The sequence below is a fragment of the Protopterus annectens genome, chromosome 7.part0 (assembly GCF_019279795.1).
Source record: "Protopterus annectens isolate FY-2018-M chromosome 7.part0, PAN1.0, whole genome shotgun sequence".
Taxonomy (NCBI): domain Eukaryota; kingdom Metazoa; phylum Chordata; order Ceratodontiformes; family Protopteridae; genus Protopterus; species Protopterus annectens.
In genome coordinates this window covers 1037121303-1037140095 of record NC_056739.1, presented here as the reverse complement: position 1 = coordinate 1037140095, position 18793 = coordinate 1037121303, and the positions used below count along the sequence as shown (strand labels likewise).

General features: G+C 35.9%; 1 protein-coding gene across 1 annotated transcript in view; it reads right to left on the bottom strand.

The window, feature by feature from the left end:
• Nucleotides 1–14928: 14928 nt before the first annotated feature.
• The window catches only part of SLC24A5 (solute carrier family 24 member 5), a 327312-nt gene continuing 323447 nt past the window's right edge, over nt 14929–18793 (bottom strand). The window contains exon 9 of the mRNA XM_044077581.1: nt 14929–15688. Coding sequence (XP_043933516.1) covers nt 15366–15688 — 323 coding nt within the window. The 3' untranslated portion in view covers nt 14929–15365. The remainder of the gene's footprint in view (nt 15689–18793) is intronic.

The following is an 18793-nucleotide window of genomic DNA, read 5'->3' as shown; positions in this document are numbered from 1 at the left end:
TTGCAAATATGTTGCTATAGACATTTTCCTGATGAATATTACTAGTAATTACGAGGGAAATTAGAAACTTTATGGAATTTTTGATAGCTTGTAGAATAATGAATTTGGTAATTCTTTTACTTATAATATTCAGCCTGATAATTCTGATTTTTTTTAGATGTTAAACTTGACATAGGATGAAAAATTTTTAACTACATTGTATAGAAAAATGTCCATGTGCATAACTTTGAGCATGGTAGAAGAAAGGTTTTTGAAGGTAGCACAGGATATAATATATTTTCACCACATACAAAATGGAAAGACAAGTTTATATCCCTAGACCTCCCAAAACTCTAGCATAAACTTTTGCCTACATGTTAAACAGTGCAACTCACTATCTTTCTTTAGAGAGAGTAAACCCTAAATAGGGTTTAATCAGGAATGTAGAAGAAAGGTTATAGAAACAATTTAAATCTACAAGAACCAACAGCAAAAGGAGTTGCTACCTTCTGGATTCTTATGAAGTGTAGTTTGTTACACATTATGTTCAATTTGTAGAAGGTATAAGTAAGATAGGAAATATTGGTATATTATACTGTCTGATATTTTAGGTGAGAAATTTCATTGCGTTTAAAAATTTTTGCATAGGAATTCTCTGAGTATAATAAACTGGATAGTTCCTACAGCAATGAGTTTTGACAGTTGTAATAATTGTTACAAGGGCTGTACTTTTTGAAAATATATAGAACACAGTCTAACATTTTATTAACAGATTTGAACTTCAACCAATAACATGTTTAGACTGTTATCCAAATGCAGTTGTTTGCTGCCTTAAATGCCCACATAATATATATTATACAGGTTAAATGAAATATCTGGTGAGAGTGCATATTTCAAAGCATCTAACAGATTTCAAGAATTCCTCCCAAGATAGCCCAGAAGCTATATATTTTGAAAAGAAATATGTATTGGACCCTAAAATGATAAGAATGTTTTTTATGTATAGGGCGAGCAATACAATTTTAATGTATTAGATATACTGTTGTAGAGAGAAGTATTGTTAATTCTTAGATTTGAAGCTATGTACTCTAAAGTACTTACTAATTAATTAATTATTATTTTTGGGGTATTTTAATTGATTCATTGCATATGTTTTCTTATTGGTTTCTTTGTCTCCTTACTTCATTTCTGTTGTAAAAGTTAAAGTGGATGTATTAACCACAACCAATTCAAAACTGAACTTGACCTAATCTATACTCCAACAGCTATCCCATACTTTACCTGCCTGTTACCAACTGCCCTTCTCTGATCTCTAACATAAAAATTCTTCCACCTACCCTCAGTGATTACTGCCCCGTCTCCTTCAAAATCAACCTCTGTTTTCTCAAAACATGTATAAAGTTATTAAATTTGGTTCAAAATCAGCTACAAACATTGAAAAACTGAGAACTCCACCATAACACAGTACTCTCCTCATATATGCTGGAACAATTAAATTACTTTAATTAATACATATATAAGTTATATGATACAGGTGCAGCACAAGTCTGTTTTTGATGTTATACCCTTTTATTCTGGATAGCTCAGGCTGATTTCATTCAAAAGTCTATGATTTCACCCATCAAGTAGGAAGCACCCTGATATCAATGACCTCAATCGGTTACTTTGGCTTCTCTAATCTTAAATTTGGCCACTAATAAGTTCACTGATGAAGTCAATCAGAATAAAGACCTACAAAGACAAATGGAAGATACAGTACTCTGGTTCAATAGAGAAGGAAGTGCAAGGACATTTCATTTTAGTTCTTATCATTTATTAAAAAGGTAGCAGGGCATGTCCAATGACACTTTTCATCCATGTACAGGACCATTCAGCAAATACAAAGCACAAAATTAATACCCAGAATTCATACATAACCAAATACTTTGGTGGTACACGCAAGATTTCAATTAATCCTATTAAATTGCACAATAAAAGTAAATACAATTAACAAGAGAGTTCAAATGGACAGTGTGGAGGACTGAGTAAAACAAAATTCATATCCCCTTTTTATAAATCATAAAAAATAATAATTAAAATCGAGGACTGTATTGAATGTATGTGAGCGAAACAGTGTAAATAATGTTGGCTAAACACAATGGCAAAACAGTTGGGTAGTACAAACTATTTTTTAACCAGAATCTTGGAAGCAGTTGCATTTGTTTTCCTTAAGTAATTGGGAATCAAGATTCTTCTTGAAGAATGCAAGATTGTCAGTTTGCTTGATTGCTTTAACAAGAGAGCTCCATGAGGCAGGGATAAGTTTGGAGAAGGATCTTTCACAATTAGTGAGAATAAAGAGAGGTCCTCATAGTTTGGCAGAGTTAGAATTAAGGAGAGTTTAAAGAGTCTTTGAAAGTCAGTTTATTGTGATTGGGACAGTATCTTAGAAACAGAAATTTGAAAGTTAATGTGTTCAGGAGGAGAGTAGATGTATCACTAACTGGCAGACATTTTGCTTTGCTAAGCATAAGGCAACAGTGTTCATATCTGCTTGAAAGGTGAATGAATCTGAGTGACTGATTTTCAGCATACTGGAACTAGTATTGTGAGCTGAGTGAGGTCTATGGTAGGCAGTCCATATTCAAGCCTAGGGAGTAGCACATTTATAGCTATGGTTTGTCTGGCTTTGACTGTAATGAGATGAGATATTTTGTGAGAGAGTCTCAGTTGAGATAAAATGTTGTTAATCTGATTTTTGACATGTTTAATAAAGGTGAGATGGTCAAATATGAGTCACAGATATTATGTTTAATGACATAAGGGAGAAGGAACCCCAATTGGATCAGCAATAGTAACAGTTTTAATTTTTGTTGTGTCTCTAACAGCATTAATTAACTTTTATGAGTCTTAACTGTCAAATTAGTTCTATAAATCCAGTTCCAAATACTATTAAAGTTATTCTGAAATTCATTTTGTAAGGTTTAAGAATTCTTATTCTCTCATCAGCATAGAGATCATAGTTAGAATGAGGGAGGTCCCAAGGAAGATTATTTAGGAGAAGAGAAAAAAGAAGTGGACCTAGAACTGACCCTTATGGAACTCCTTTCTGAAATGTTCCTGATATATACATGTTCTTCGGTTGAAGTGTGAAGGTGCAAGCAGAGATAACAGTTTTTGAACCACAGCAAGACCTCTTTAGAGAAGCCTGATTCAATTTATGTAGCAGGAATGATGATCAACTATATTAACAGCTTTTCTTAGATCCAGAAATATTGCATCATTGAGTTTTATCTTTTTTAAACACCTTTATTGAATTATCATTTGAGACATAGGAAAACTTACATTTATATAAAAGCAACCAAACCATATTAACAAGTTTAAACTTACAAGCATTATATATCACATATGTTGTTATATATCATATACTCTAAGCAACATTATATAAATTATTCAGTAACTGCTTTATATTAAACCTCATTTCTCCGCCAAACCATTTTCTGCATGAAATGTCCCAAAAATTTCCTTTTTTTAAAACAAGAAACATCTTTATTAAATTATCACTTAATAACATAAACAATTATATATTTATATAAATGAAAACAAACCATATTGACATATTTTAGTTGAAAAAATTATACGTCACTTATAATCTATCCAGTCATTGTCAAATATTACATAGTTCATTCAAATCCTGCCTTCTTCTAAACCTCATTACTCCTAAAAAATATTATTATGCATGTATTCCCGTAATTCCCATTTTTCTATGTAATTTACTCTTACCCTTTTCTAAAGATCTCACTTCCAGTTGCTTTATTTCTATTATTCATTACGTCTAGCACAGTTGCTTTAGACTTTGATATCCATTTTCTAGCAATTGTTTTTTAGGCAGCCAATGTAATTAGACTCAACGAGGCCTTATCATATCTAGGCAATTCCAATTCTGTATCATAGCTCAAAAAATCATTTACTTAGTTATACCAAGGAATTTGTAAAGTCGGCCAATTCATTACACTCCCAAAAATATGTTCCCAATTACCTGTTTCTTTCCTATCACACCTCCAGCATTTGCTTTCTACCTGAAGAAAAAACTTTTGTGGAGTCTATTTGGGGTATAAAAATACCTGTGTAAACACTTCCAAACAAAGATCCTAAATCTTCTAGACTTTGTTGCATATTTGGGAGTCATACAACTTTCCCCCATTGATTCTTTGAATATTGCTTATCCATTCTCTCTTACCACTCCTTTCTAGCCTCCTCTGATTGATTCTTATAGTTGTTATGCAATAATTTATATGTTTTACTAATTATCCCCTTTTTAACAACAGCTTCTGTTCTAGATTATAATAAAAACTCTACCAGTGCTGCTCTTTCACTTAGGACCCCCTATTTCTTTCTCTTTGCCTATACTCTATCATCAATCTTTGATGGGGAAAGCAATCTCTAGATGCATTCCAAATAACTTCTTGGCTTCTTCCCATTCTTTTACCTTTCCCCTCTCTAATTATTTGCTCCCAATACCTTGGCTAGTTTTCTCCAGTAAATTCCAGCCTCCTCTTGACTATTATTTGTATCTCTAATTGCAGTCTTCACTATCAGCAGAATCTCCTTTCTCCATTACTGTGTTGGCTTAGTTCTTAGAATACTTTCTGCTGCTTTTATGAATATAATGTTCTGTATGGTATTTGTTATTCTTCTTAAGGATCTGCATCCAAAATCCCCGTCTCGCCTTGTTTCTTGAGCTCCCCATTTCATTATTATCCCTTTGCAATTTGAATTATAGCTTTCTGCTTGTGATATGTATAGGAGCAATAACTGTGTAGCTCTAAAATACCCCTTCAAATCAGAAAATCCCAAACCACCTTGTTCTAGTAGAAGGATCAGCTTATCCCGCTTGCCTCCTGGCATCTTCCCCTCCCAATAAAATACTTCAACTCTTTATTAATTGCCATCCACAACTTCTCCACTGGTTGATAAAAATATGCCTCACCTGTGTATAAAACTAAGGGGACTAAAATAATTTTGACTGCTTGCATCTTGCTATCTATATCCATAAAGCAGAGCTTCCAATTTCTCAGTTTTTGTATTACCTTTTATTTAGTCTCTTCCCACATATCCTTAGCTGCGATAAGAGAATGCTTTTTAATCCATACTCCTAAGTACTTCACTTTATCATATCCCTATAAATATGGGTATTGCTGAACCAATTTGTGTGTGGGTACAACGTTTACAGCTATTGCCTTTATTTTAACTTTATTTTGTATCCTGAAAAGACTTGAATCCGTCTCAAAATTTTCCACAACAATGAAATATACTTTTCTTGTTTTATCATGTAAAAAATGTTGTTGTTGTTATGTCTTTCGGCTTTTCCCAGTTAGGGGTTGCCACAGCGGAACTCCGGTCAGCTAATGTTTGGCAGTAGATTTTTACATGCCGAGTTGCCAGCTCTGATTCACAACCTTCAATGAAGGTACACTCATTCACGCATGTCTCCACACAGAAGACCTCTAGCTGAGAATCGAACAGGACAACATCTTATATCATCTCTAAATAAAGACAACTTTTCCTGAATACTAAACCAATTATATCCTTGAATTTCTGAGTCTTTTATTTTCTTTGCCAGTGGTTCTAAATATGATGCAAATAACAAAGGGGAAAGAATACACCTCATCACTGGTTCCTCTGCTCAAACAGAACTCCTCAGAGAGGAACCTGCCCATTTTAATTTTTGCCTCCAATCCATCATATACCCTCCTAATCAACCTTACAATTTTATCAGGAAACGCAAATGCTTCTACTGCCCTACTCATAACATCCCAGCTTACTCTGTCAAATGGGTTCTCTGCATCAAGACCCACCAACAGCAGTAGTATTTTCTTGCATTCTGCTTCCCTCTGTCTGGATCATCATTACTCTATTAATATTGTCAAATGTTTGCCTCCCCTCCACAAAATCACATTAATCCATATATCTCAATTTTAGCATTACCTTTGGCATTTTTTGTGATTATACAAATAAACAGTTTATATTCATGGTTTAGAATTCAAATGGGCCTTTATGAAGCTGGATTCAATGTGCCTTTGCCATCTTTAGGTATTATGGCCACCACAGCTTTATTCCAGGATGTTGGTGTTTCTCCTTTTAAAATACTATTAAACAAAACCTTCCAGATTTTTATCAGTTTCTTCCCTCCTAGCTTCCAGACTTTAACAGGAATACCATCTATTCCTAGGGACTTTACTATAGATTGGTTATACATCATTTTTATCTCATCTTCTCCTATTCTGTTAGTAATTGAGCCTTATCTGTCTCTAACCTTGGCATATTTAATTCTTCTATAAACATTTCCATGGAAAGGCTGCAGAAATACCTCACAAAGAGGATTACTGGCCTCAAACAGATACCCTACGCAGACCATCTAAAAAAACTGCAGCTTTACTCCATCGCATATCGCCTACTCAGGGGCGATCTCTGCCTAACACACAAAGCTATGTCAAACCCAGAGCTTTTAGACATGCTCCACTTAAAGAAATCCCAATCCCTACGTGCTACATGCTCTAGGGATCTAAACCTTGTCACCACAATAAACAGAACATGCTGGAGGGATAGATTCCTGTCCCAGAGACTTCCCATACTCTGGAACAAACTACCTATCTGCATCAAACAAAGCTCCTCATTAGCACTCTTCAAGAAAAATCTTGATGATTGGATGGGATATAGGAAATTCACCCCAAGGATCATGTCTGTGGCTCTGCTCGACAGTGGCACAGGAAAATAATTTTCTTGGGTGGCGAAATCCAGGGTACCTTTTGGCTAGGCTTATATAGGCCCTAGGGCCAACAGCCTAGTACCTACCTATGAACCTATGTACCATATCTTGATTTCCATATTTGTCTGCATTATACAGGTTTTCATAAAATTTCTGAAATATTTCTAATACCTCTACAGGATTTCTGGTTACGTTCCTTGTTATAGGTTTTCTAAACTTGGTGACAACCCTTTCTACTTTCTATTGCCAGAGTTATTATACTAAATGTTTTTGTGCTCTGAAGTTATCAAAAACAGTTGCTTAACTGCAGTATTTCTAAACTCATGCATATTATTGAAGTAATCCCTTATTTTCTGATTAGCCTTCTGCAATTGCTCTTCTTGTTCTGTGAGATTCCCCCTATTCTGCAATACATTAACCTTTGTCAGTCCCTCTAAATAATTCTTATTTCTTAACCATACCTCTCTTTCTTTTATTTACACCCTGTTTTTAAATTCCACTTTATTTATCCCACTCCCTAGCTAAATTTTCAGAAGACATTTCTATCTTTCCTAATTACTCCTGAACAATTTCCACTACCCATTCCTTAAATTTCTCTCTTTTTACCAGATAGGTGGGAAAGTGCCAGTATCTCATTTTTATTTCATTACCCTTCATTTTTTATTTTAGTGCTGCGGTGGTGGTGCTGCGGTAGCGTTGTCGTCTCACAGTTAGACGTTGCCCATTCGATTCTCAGTTAGAGCGTCTTCTATGTGGTGACATCCGTGAATGGGCATTCCTTCGTTGAAGGTTGTGCGTTAGGCCCAGCAAGCCAGCATGTCAAAATCTACTCTCAATCATTAGCGGGCCGGAGTTCCACTGTGGTGACCCCTAACCAGGATAAGCCAAAAGAAACAAACATTGGCATGTGATTTGAAATAGTTATTGGATGTGTATCAAAACATTCAATTAAATACACACGTTGCTGTGAAATATAATTTCTGTCTAGCCTAGGCCAGGTTTTGCGCCTTGGTGAATAATATGTAAATTCACTCCGAACTCCTACTACTGAATTCACATCTTCCATGCCAAATATGTTCACAAATCTCTTCAAAAATCTGCCCTCTTTGGTTATATTTTCCCTTCCAGACCCCCAGATATATTCTCACTACAGCAAATAAAATTCCAGTCCCCACCTATAAGTAATATTCCCATAAATTTCTTAATCTGTATTATAGCAGTTTTAGGTGGCATATAAATACATGTCAGTTTAATTATCCTCTCTTTTCAGTAGCCCCTTAATACTGCAAATCTACCATTATTATCTTTTTTCCCCTCTTCTGTCACTATTGGATTTCCCCTTTTCCTTTGTCCCAAATATTTCATTGAATAACCATTCAGAAATCCTTTCTTTATTCACAAGCTCAGTTCTTTCTGCATGCGTCACATGTAGCATAGTTATTTGCACTCTACATTTTTAATATAGTTAACTATTTATTTTTTAGTATATATGTGTGAGACCATTCACATTTAAAGATAATATAGAAAGTGTTATGTTAAAAAATGATTATTCCCACCTGTTTTGTGTAACAGCTTTTATTTCCTTGAATGTGTAGTTTAAGCTTTTGTGTTACATGCATACACTAATGTTTGGTAGGTTGATGATCTACACAGTTGTTTCTTGTCATATCCATTTGAACCTATGTCACATCTTACAAAACTTTTTGTATTACTGAAAACACTCAAATACTCCCTCCATTCTCAGAACACCACTAAACCTATTAACTTAGTACAAACACACAAAACTATGTACATCTTCAAATATTGAAGTTTAACCCACCTAATAGGAACAACTGTCCCAGACTGGCAACCACACTCAGACTTGGATTAACCTATAAGGAAAGTCATCCATGCTTAAGACACATGGTACAGCCTGTGCTTCTACTTCCACTAAGTGCTGTCTGCTTTTGTCTTATCTTTATTCCTTTCCCAGATTAGAAAAAAAAATACTTCAGTGCTTTCAGAAACCATTATCTCCTAGCCACTGAAAGAAAGACGTATTCTGTTTTATTGTCCATTATCAGACTCTCCACAAATAGATGAGCACCAGACACACAGTTGTCTGCACAATAAGCACTCATTCATTTGCTTGAGGAAAATTTTATTACATTCACTGTTTTTTCTTATTCACTTTCTTCCCCTTAAAATGTGTTACTAGATCATGCCAAGGGTCTTAATCCAGTCATTTACTTATGCAAGAGTAAGGAAAAAGCATATAATTTTTTCTTGTCTCATGCTCTTTTGTCCAGACTTTTCTTCTTTTTTTTTACACAGTGCCTACATTTCATAAAAGTAAGAAAAAAAGGAGGAAAAATGGGTACCTGTTTACTGTAATAATGCTGTTATGTTCAAAAGTAACTGAGAAAGCTTTATTTTATATCATGCAGGTTATATCGTGCATTATAAAAATACTACAGTTAAGAACAAAATTTTGTTTTACTTACAGTTAACATTTTCCTTCCTCTTCCCCTCTCCTAAATATTCTTCCAAACATTAATGTTATGAAGTGGTACATATGCTTTGTAGTCCACCACAAGTTTAACAAAGTAAAAAAGTCCAGTATTTCCAGGTTTTCTTGTTCTGTCATGTTTCACAAATATAATTAATACTTTGTAATCCCACATTTATTTGTCACTTTCCAAGTTGCTGGTTTTCTTCCTGTTGATCTCCATCTCCCAAATCCAGTCTATGCTTCATTTTCACTGTGCTCCTTGTTCTAGTCAACACTTGTGCTTTTTTCTGTCTCTCCCAAGCATGTTCCTTTGAAACATTGGAAAAGGTTTTATTTGCACAATCTCTGTATGGGTTTTATTATCAGGTGAACAAGAAGCAGAATCTCTTTCTGTTTGATAGCTCACTTTTTGTTGGACAAACTTTTGTATTTCCTCCTTTGCATGTTCTGCATCAAAAATGATTTTGACCCTCCAGGAAAAGAATATTCTGAAAATAGTTGGATACAGCAGCTTGAATCTCATGCCAGCTTCTCAATATTTCGTGACTACTGGAATAAATGTACTCTTCTGCCTGGTGTACAGTGAATAATAACTTTCCACAAACACTGTAGTGTCTCCCACTTATAGTACTTTGCTCTTCTGCCACAGTTTTGTCAGAATCAACTCTTTCTGCTGGTAGGTTTCCATCTTTACTATTAAAGGACGAGGTTGCTTTCCTATGGCCAGGTTTAGAGCATACACATGATGTAGCCTTTCAATTAACAACTCCTGCTGTGGAATACCAATCCAGTTGCTTATTTGTGCTTTCATAAAATGAATGCAGTCTGTTCCTTCCAGCTTCTTTGGTATAACAGAAAATCTCAGTTTTTTCTTACATGCCCTGTCCTCTATTTCTATTTTTTGAAAACATCTCTTCTTGAGCAGTCTCAAACTCAGCCAGCCTTTTCTTCATTTTGATTTTTGTGATTTTATCACCTCTTCTGAATATCTGTTTAATGCTTCTTCTATTTTTCCAGCCTTTTTCTTATTTGAGTTGTTATACAGTACTCCTTTAGTACTGCATTTATGTTAATCAGCTCTGACTTATTTTTCCTGTAGATTACTGTAAGTCATGTCTTGCATCAAATTTGTTGCTTGTACTACTTTTTGCTGAACAGCTGCAGATTTCTTCCTAGTCAGTGTTTTCTCATCACCTTTTGTGATTGATTTTCTTTCAGGTTCTCTGAGTTTCTTTTGCTTGCAACCAGACAGCACACTCCCTAGCCTGTTACTGAAATTTACCCAAAAAACATGTTCACTGGCTGTATTTTTTGAGTTTCTCTTTTCACACTGGGAAAGCTGGAATTAAGCTATTACTTAGTGTGCAGCCAGCTTGAAAGTCCCTTCACCATTGAGTTTTATCTTGTTCCATATTGGAGTAGATGTGATCAGTAATGGAGAAGAAGGGAGTAGTAGTGCTATAAGTTGATGAAAAACCATGTTGTTTATCACTATGTAAAATTTGGAAATATAATCCAGAATTTTGCTGTACATAATTTTCTCAAGAATCTTAGTGAGAAGACACAGGTTTGAAGTTGGGTGATAGTTATTAGCTGAGGAAGGTGTTGACTTTTGGTAAGGAGATAACAAGAGCATGTTTAAAGTTGTGCAGCAAAGTACTGGCAGTAAGTTAAAGAGAATGGTCAGGTGTTTTCTAAGTAGCTTACCACCTTATCTAAAAATGTCATGATGCTAGAATAAAAGAAAGGTTGATAAGACTATTATTTCTGGAAGTTTTTAACCTAAATCTTAGTAATGACCTTGAAGAAAAAAAAGGAAGGTATTGTTAGAATGTGTAGTAGGAGAGCAAGTATAGTTTCAGGAGGAATGACAAACAGGTGGTTGGTTATAGGAGGTGGTATCTAATGTCCTTTAATTCTGAGAGATTAGAAGTAGCAAGTTTTTAAGACAGTCCAGAACTTTTTAGGATGACCAAATGCCTTCCTTTGAAGTTTCCTGCAGTAGTCTGCTTTGGCCTAATTTGTTGCAATTTTGGTTTCCTATTTAAGTCTAAGACATGCATTGTGTTTGTCTAGATTGGCAAATACATTTTCCAATCTAATCAGAATTTTTTCAAGTTTAATAAAACATCTGTTGTCAGCAATTCTGGAATTAAAAATGCCTTGCTTTCTATTTTTAATGGGACAATGTCTGTCTTGAATGGGGTAATGAGTGCTTATAGAGTGCAGAGAGCTGAAACTGCATCAGTATTGTTGTACGGGAGTGAGGAAATCAATGTTAGCAAGCTCAGAAATAAGGTTACCTGTGGAGCTGTCAGAGAGAGCTCTGGTTTCCAAGACATAAAAAGGAGGTTTCTTATGCTTGAGGAACAAACTATATAGATAGTTTGTCCCTTTGGCTGAGATGTTTGACAAAGGACTCAGCTATTTATTCTTATAGGATTACCTTGGTGCTATCTCAGACCTTCATCAGAGTAGGGCTTTCCATCTCTGGACATTATTATAATTAGCAAGTACTTTTTAAAGGGCATCTTCTATTTAAGACCACTGATCTGAGATCTGTTTTTTTTCCTTGAGACTTCTCCTTTATGCTATAAATGTTGGCCCAGGTGTCCTTTGAACCTGCTGGGCCATCAGATCTTGTTTCTCTTATGGAAGATGTTGTTCCTTGTCATAACTTTGTCTGCAAGTAGAGCTGCAAGCCTTGTCTGTGAAACTGGCTTACTTGACTTTTTACAATGACAGAGTTTCACTTCTTGGTAGTTCATCTTTTATGCCTAAGGTAGCCATGGAAATCAACCTGAATCAGGGTATTTATCTCCCCTTATTTATTTATTTTTTGCATTCCCGTTGGAACTAGTCCAATGGGTCCACTACCTGCACCCAGTCCAGCTGGCCCATGCATTCTACATTGGTGAGAGCCAAGCATTTCTGGGTGAGATGAGAGTCCTGCAGCCCATTCATCCCTGCCTAGGAAGCCCATTTAGCTCATTCATTCCCTTGGTGGTGAGAGTCATGTGTCAGGGAGCTTACTGGTCCCCCTTCCCTTCGGAGGTGCTCAGAACTCAACTGCATGGTGCAACTTCTGGGAGTATGCCACTGTATACTAGATACTGTAATATGTGCTTTCTGCACAGTGGCAGAGCATGCTCCCTACATCTGTGCCCCACAGATATTACACCTTGTGCTCTCACTTGCTGCTGTTCAACTGGTGAGTCAGAACCACCTGCCTCATCAAAAGACAGATGAGCCAGGAATGACTACAAATGCTCATTTCTCTCTAGCCAGCTCCTACAGATGCCCAAGTTGCTATTCAAACCCAGGTCACCTGCACCCAAGTGTCACGGCTTTATCCCTTTATGCCATAGAGCTGGCCATCTTCCCTTAATATTTTTTGAAATATCAAAACAAAGAAATGTAGCTGTTGTATTGCTTGGTGCCCAATAAAGAAAGGACATGAAAGTAGCCCAAATCACGTTTTTAAGATGGACTTCCAACTTTATTGAGTATTGTTGCATACCACTGTGTCATGAACTCCTAACTGCCCCCAAAACCCACACTTTGAGTGTAATGGTCATGACAGCCTCCTTTCTTAGCAAAAAATTAGTCATTAATAAATGATATTTGAGTAGCAGACAGATAGACAACCTCAAACAGCTTTTTTTAATCTTTACAAGCACGTTGCTCTCCTCCTGTTATCACAGGTATGTTGTTCTAAGTGTGCCCACCCAACAAGAGTGCAGGGGACTACATGTTAGAGGATGGATCACTGCATATCAGATATGAAAGTTATGTTATTACACCACTGTATCTTTAAGAAGTCATCCAGAATCAGTAGCACATCCCTCTCCTCCATTCCCCTGCCAGAGTTTGGGGTAGGCAGCCAGTTGTATTTCCCTTTCTCCCTATGTCAGGACAAGACAGGAAGTGGCCAGCATTTCTACCTTACTGGATCTATTTTCTGTTTGAAAGGTTATTGACTGTCATACCACAGAGAACATGACCACGGATTACACCCAGATAACTGGAAGATGGGAGTAGTGCAGCATCATGGAAGCATGACAAAAGTCCTCTGGGGAAATTCCAGATGCTGAGTAGCCCTAGTGCCTGGGGCAGATATTCCTTTTTATTATTAGGGATAGCTCACTTCTTACAGATCTATTTTTATATTAAGCTAGCACTTTCACTTCTTTCCTTCTGAGCCATCTCATTGAACAGAAAGTGCTTCATTAGTTATTTCATCTACATTTTCACCGAACAGAAACTGCTTCATTAGAATGTTCATCTGTATTTTGATTTGAGTGACGATCACTCAAGTCAGGGAAACAATATATGTTTTATTACATTAAACAAACTTGCTGTCTATCTCTCTCTCTCTCACCAGACTGGTGTGTCAGATTTCAATGTGTTATAAGCCTGCAGTGGAAATATGCTACCTGACATGGAGACTGTAATTGTATACTCTACTGACTGAGATAGTCCTGGATACCTTAATGTGCACACACGTATTTATCACATAAAAATAATCCCAGACACATACCAGTACAGTAGATGCCCTTATTGTATCATTACTTACTGCTTAATCCCCTTAAATTTTCATTTTTCTGCACATGGAATTTTCATGCCCTGTTCTGAAAACAACAGCACAGGGATCGTAGGATACTGATGTTAGCATCATACTAAAAATAGTGAAACCAAACAGTCAATAAAATGTCTGCATGGTTTTCACAAAACTGTTCCTTCTTTTCAAGAATATGAAACGGGTTATATCCTCTCAAGGCACTTTCATATAATTTTATTGGTATTCAGTCTCTTCATCACAAACTGCAGCCTGTTCCTTCAAGACTATTTGTCTGATGAGCATTCTATGAGGTATAACAACCTCTGAGTTAATCTTAGAGAGGGGCAGTGGTCTTTAGCTGTATGGAGATGCAGAGGGGGAATGTGCTCTCCACATAAAAGGCATAAATGAAGGTCTGTTAGGTCAGCTTGTCCTAGAGATATTTATTTATTCAGGGATGAAGCTGACCACATTCAGGTTGGTTCATTCATTAGTCATCTGTAGGAAAATTTACTTTTATTCTCTAAGCAAAGCAGTCCACAATCTCTATGCAAATAAGATATGTAAAATCAGTAGAGATGAGCATGGAATGTGCTTCACAGCATCCTGTCAGGAATTATTTAACATTTCTGTATGTATTTATCTGTGCTGCTGTTAGCAATACTGGCCACTGTTTTTCTAATAAGAAGGTTCTTGGCTAAGCAAAGAAAAATACATAAAATATATTAAAGGGAAAAAACAGAAAACTTTAAACTTATCTATATTTGAGGATGTTTATTCACACGTACACTCCTTTGCAGTCATCAAATTATGTTACTGTAAGCAAATCTACTGTATGGCATGCTGCAGTCTTTGACCACATGACTTACAGGGTAGATGTGAACATTTAAACCTAAAAGCTATAGACACGTTTGCTATATTTAGCCTGTGGCAAAAATAAGTTATATGACAGAGTTGTATTTTGCCTAGAACCAACTTATTTTTAAGTTTTATTAAGTTTCACTAATCTGCTTTAATTAACTACAGACAGTATGTAGGTTTTTATTAATGGCCCCATGCTTATATATGTAAAACAGCCCAGATTATAAGAGCCATTTTGTAAGAAAACAGAGCTACCGAAATGAGTGTGAATACTTATAACATACACAATTATTTTATGCTGTTTAATGATGTATGATCCTACAAAAAGTTCATGTATCAGAATCCAAAACGGAGATGACAATTGTACAACACACAGTCTGTGGTTATATGGCACAGCAACTGAATACACACAAGTATATGGCTACCTCTTAAAGTTAAGTGTATTTGTCTGCCTGCTTTACAGTCACGTGCAGTCAAAGATTTTTCATAGACTATGCTAAATTCTATAAAACCAATTACTGCACAGCTGTTTGATCTTTGATGTGCTCAGCCTCTGCCAGGTAGACAGATGCTATATGCAGCTTCAAGCACCATTTCAACAGCAGCATACAGAGATATGATACAACATAAGGGAATTAAAACATGCATTCAGATGCTCACTGCATTTTACAGTTAAATAGCTGTGCAGGTCATTTTCTAGACATATTGCTGTCACTTTTTTGGAATTAATCACCACATGCTTTCACTGGATTATTACCAATAATCCCGAGTTCATATAGAACTGATAAAGTAGCAAATATTAAATAAACAACAAGGCATACTGCCCCAAGCTTCTTATCAAGTTTCCACCCATTAAAGTGAATGGCAAAGAAAATGAAAACAATGGAGAGAAGAAGAGATGCAGCTGTATATGTCAGTCCAGCACTGTTCACTTCTACAGGTGAAGATGTGTTCACAAAGGCAGTTCTAATAAACCACGGCAAGCCAAGGCACAGCATGTCGAACACATTCGATCCAACAATGTTAGACATCGCCATGTCACCTTTTCCTGTGGTAAAATGAACAAAACAAACACTGCATTTGTCATCTTATAGTTCTTGACAAGCAAGATACTGCAAACGTAAATTTGTCACATTAATGATTAGAACTCAAATTTATTAATGACAAACAAAAGCTCGCTGTTACTAAAAATTTTTTGTTGACTCTATGCTCTCCTATACATAGCTGCTACTTACATTTTGAGCACTTTGCACCGCAAAAGAACAATTCTGAGACTTTTTTAAGTTACCATTGTAGCGCCTTTTTCTTAAAAGTGGTATGTAAGTCAGTCAGGTATTCTCCTGCTAGTGCTGGAAAGGGGTTTGAGGGCAGGACGATGCTCAGGCTTTCTGGATTACTTATAGTATGTGCCTAGATTCAATATGTTCTTGCTGCACCCCATAACTACAGAGTTGAGAATCTGAGCACTCAATTTCTAAACCTCACAAGACAAAACATTTACTTATTCTTTCTTACCAGACACAGACTGGTGGGTTTCTAGTTTTACTAAGGAGAATCAAGTCTTGAGGCATTCCAAGACAGCTGGACACTAATCAACAAGTTCTTTTAATCCCTCCCAGTGTGAAAAAAGAAACTGAGAAATAAGAATCGGCGTTGTCACCTTTAGTAAAATTCAGTTACTGGCTTATAAGTCCAGTGCCTGGATGCCAGCAAAGAAGAAATTTAGAGAACCTGAAAGAAAATCAACAGAAAAGATGAAGAGCAAACATTGGCTGGGAAGAATCCTGCAGCTGTTTAGCAAAAAGCAGTCCATACTTTGGTACAAAAGATGGCTGCCAGTAATTTAGAGGTAAAGCAAATCAAATGTACTCAGAAGTGATTAAAATAAATGAAACATTGAAGAATTATACCAGCTCATATAATAAAAAGCTGGAATAATAGAAGAAATCACAACTCACAACTTAGCGCTAAGTTGTGAGTTGTGATTTTTTCATTGCTTGTTCTCATTAAAGACGCTGGTGTACGAGGATTCCTGCTTGGTTTGTTGTTCAAGACTTTCAAGTTTCTGTTTCTTGGCGGAATAATAGAAGAGGCTTTGACAAGCTATTCAGATAAACTAATAAAATGGCAAAAAGCAGAGGGTGAAATGTAGAAAAGGCTGGCTGAGTATGAGACTTCTCAAGAAGAGCTGTTTAAATAAAACTGGCAGTTAGAAGAGCTAGTAAAGAAAACTTGAGATTTTCTGCTGTACCAGAGAAACTGTAAGTAACACACTGGGTTAATTTTATGAAATTACAAATGAACAAGTAGACTGGTATTCTATATCAGGATTTGTTTATTGAAAGGGCATGTTCAGTGTATGCTCCAAACTTGGCCATGAGAAAGCAGAGCAGACAAGACCTCTATTAGTAAAGATTCAATCATACCAACAGAGAGAGTAGATCCTGACAAAACAGTAGCAGAAGGGAAAAGTATTAAAAATTGGAGATGGCAGTGTTTGTGAAAAATGATTATTCACTGTACACCAGGCTGAAGATAAGCAAATTTATCCCAGCAATCAGGGGAATGTTGAGATGTGGGTATAAGATTCAAGCTACTGCATACATCTGTCTTCAGGATATTTATTTCTGGAGGATCAAATACATTTCTGGATGCCAAATAAGCTAAGGAGGAAATAAAAAAAAGTTTATCCAACAAAAGGCAAGCCAGTGAACAGAAGGGGGCTCTGCTTCTCATAATAAACCACAGAGAAACTTTGACAGTGAAACATTTTCCAGTGTTCCAAAAGAAAATGTTTTATAGACAGAAAAAAGCACAGGAGTTGACTAAAAAAATCAGAAGTACCTTGGACTTAAACCAGAGTCTAGTGTTAGGAGATGCAGATGCACATGAGGAAAACCAGCAACACTGAAATTAGTGAATAAATGAAAGACTATACAGCATCAATCACATTTGTGAAATATGGCTTTGCAAGGAAAAGTGGCTGAAAAAGACTGGACATTTGGGTGGACTGTAAAACACATACCCACTTTGTCATTAATGTTTAGCAGGGCACCAAAAAAGAAAAGAAAATAACTAAGTAAAACAATTGTTCTTACTAATATTGGTATGAAACATTTTGTGATATAAACTGTATGTTATACATAGTAAAACAGTTTTATGTAGTGTGTAGTCAGGTGTATTTCAAATGTGGGGGGCAGTCTTTTCATTGACCGTTGTGTGTGTTAAAGATATCAAAGTAAACAAGTACTTTTTTGGTTGTATGAAATATATGCTTTACAGTATAACGAGAAGATTGGACAAAAGGAAGTTTAATATTAATATGCTGTTATCTTGGAATGCTGAGGTGAGGGAGGGGTATAAAAAGTGCACTGATTGTATTATATGGAGAATTAAAATATAATATGAATGCCTAAATTAATGCCATTTGGCTTAAGCTATAAACAAGTTTTATTTGTAAGCAAGTAGCCCTGAAAAATAAGAGAGAATAATGAAGGGCATGAACAATGATAAGTTTCTTACATATGCAAAGGTATTAGCTTGTTTTTTTTCCCCATTAGTAGATGTTCAGTGGGAGTCCAGAAGTCTTCAGCTGAAGGCAGTTGTAAATTATGTTCTAAGTGAAATTTACAAAGATTCATTGCTGACTACTTTTATAAGCAGACCAACTGTCTGGAAGCAATTAATCCTTCGAGTTGTGATCATTATTTGCTGAGGGAAATTCCAAATTTAAAGATACAATGGCAAGCAGCTCAGTGAAAATGTTTGAAATTATGGGACATGAATATGAGATAGCAGCCTCCCTAGCAGCCTTAATACTTTAATGTATTTAATAGAACAGTGTACAATTCAGTTTTATTGAAAAATACTACTGTACTTTTTCTTAGGGCTAAATGTTAATATTTTCTGAAAGCATACAAACTGTTTTTCTCATCTGAGAGGGAAGACAGCAGTCAGTGTAAATAAGAACATAGGTTGTAGCATTCACTTTAGCATGGGTAACTTTAATTTTAGAATAGGCAATGCCTGTGGATGCTGCTGTCAGTTTAGATCAGTTCTTATCTGGAGGTTATACTTCATTTTTAAAGATGTGCACAGTGTTTTGTGTTTCATCCAGTTAATAGGGTATGTTCTTTTTCATATTTAGGTTTTT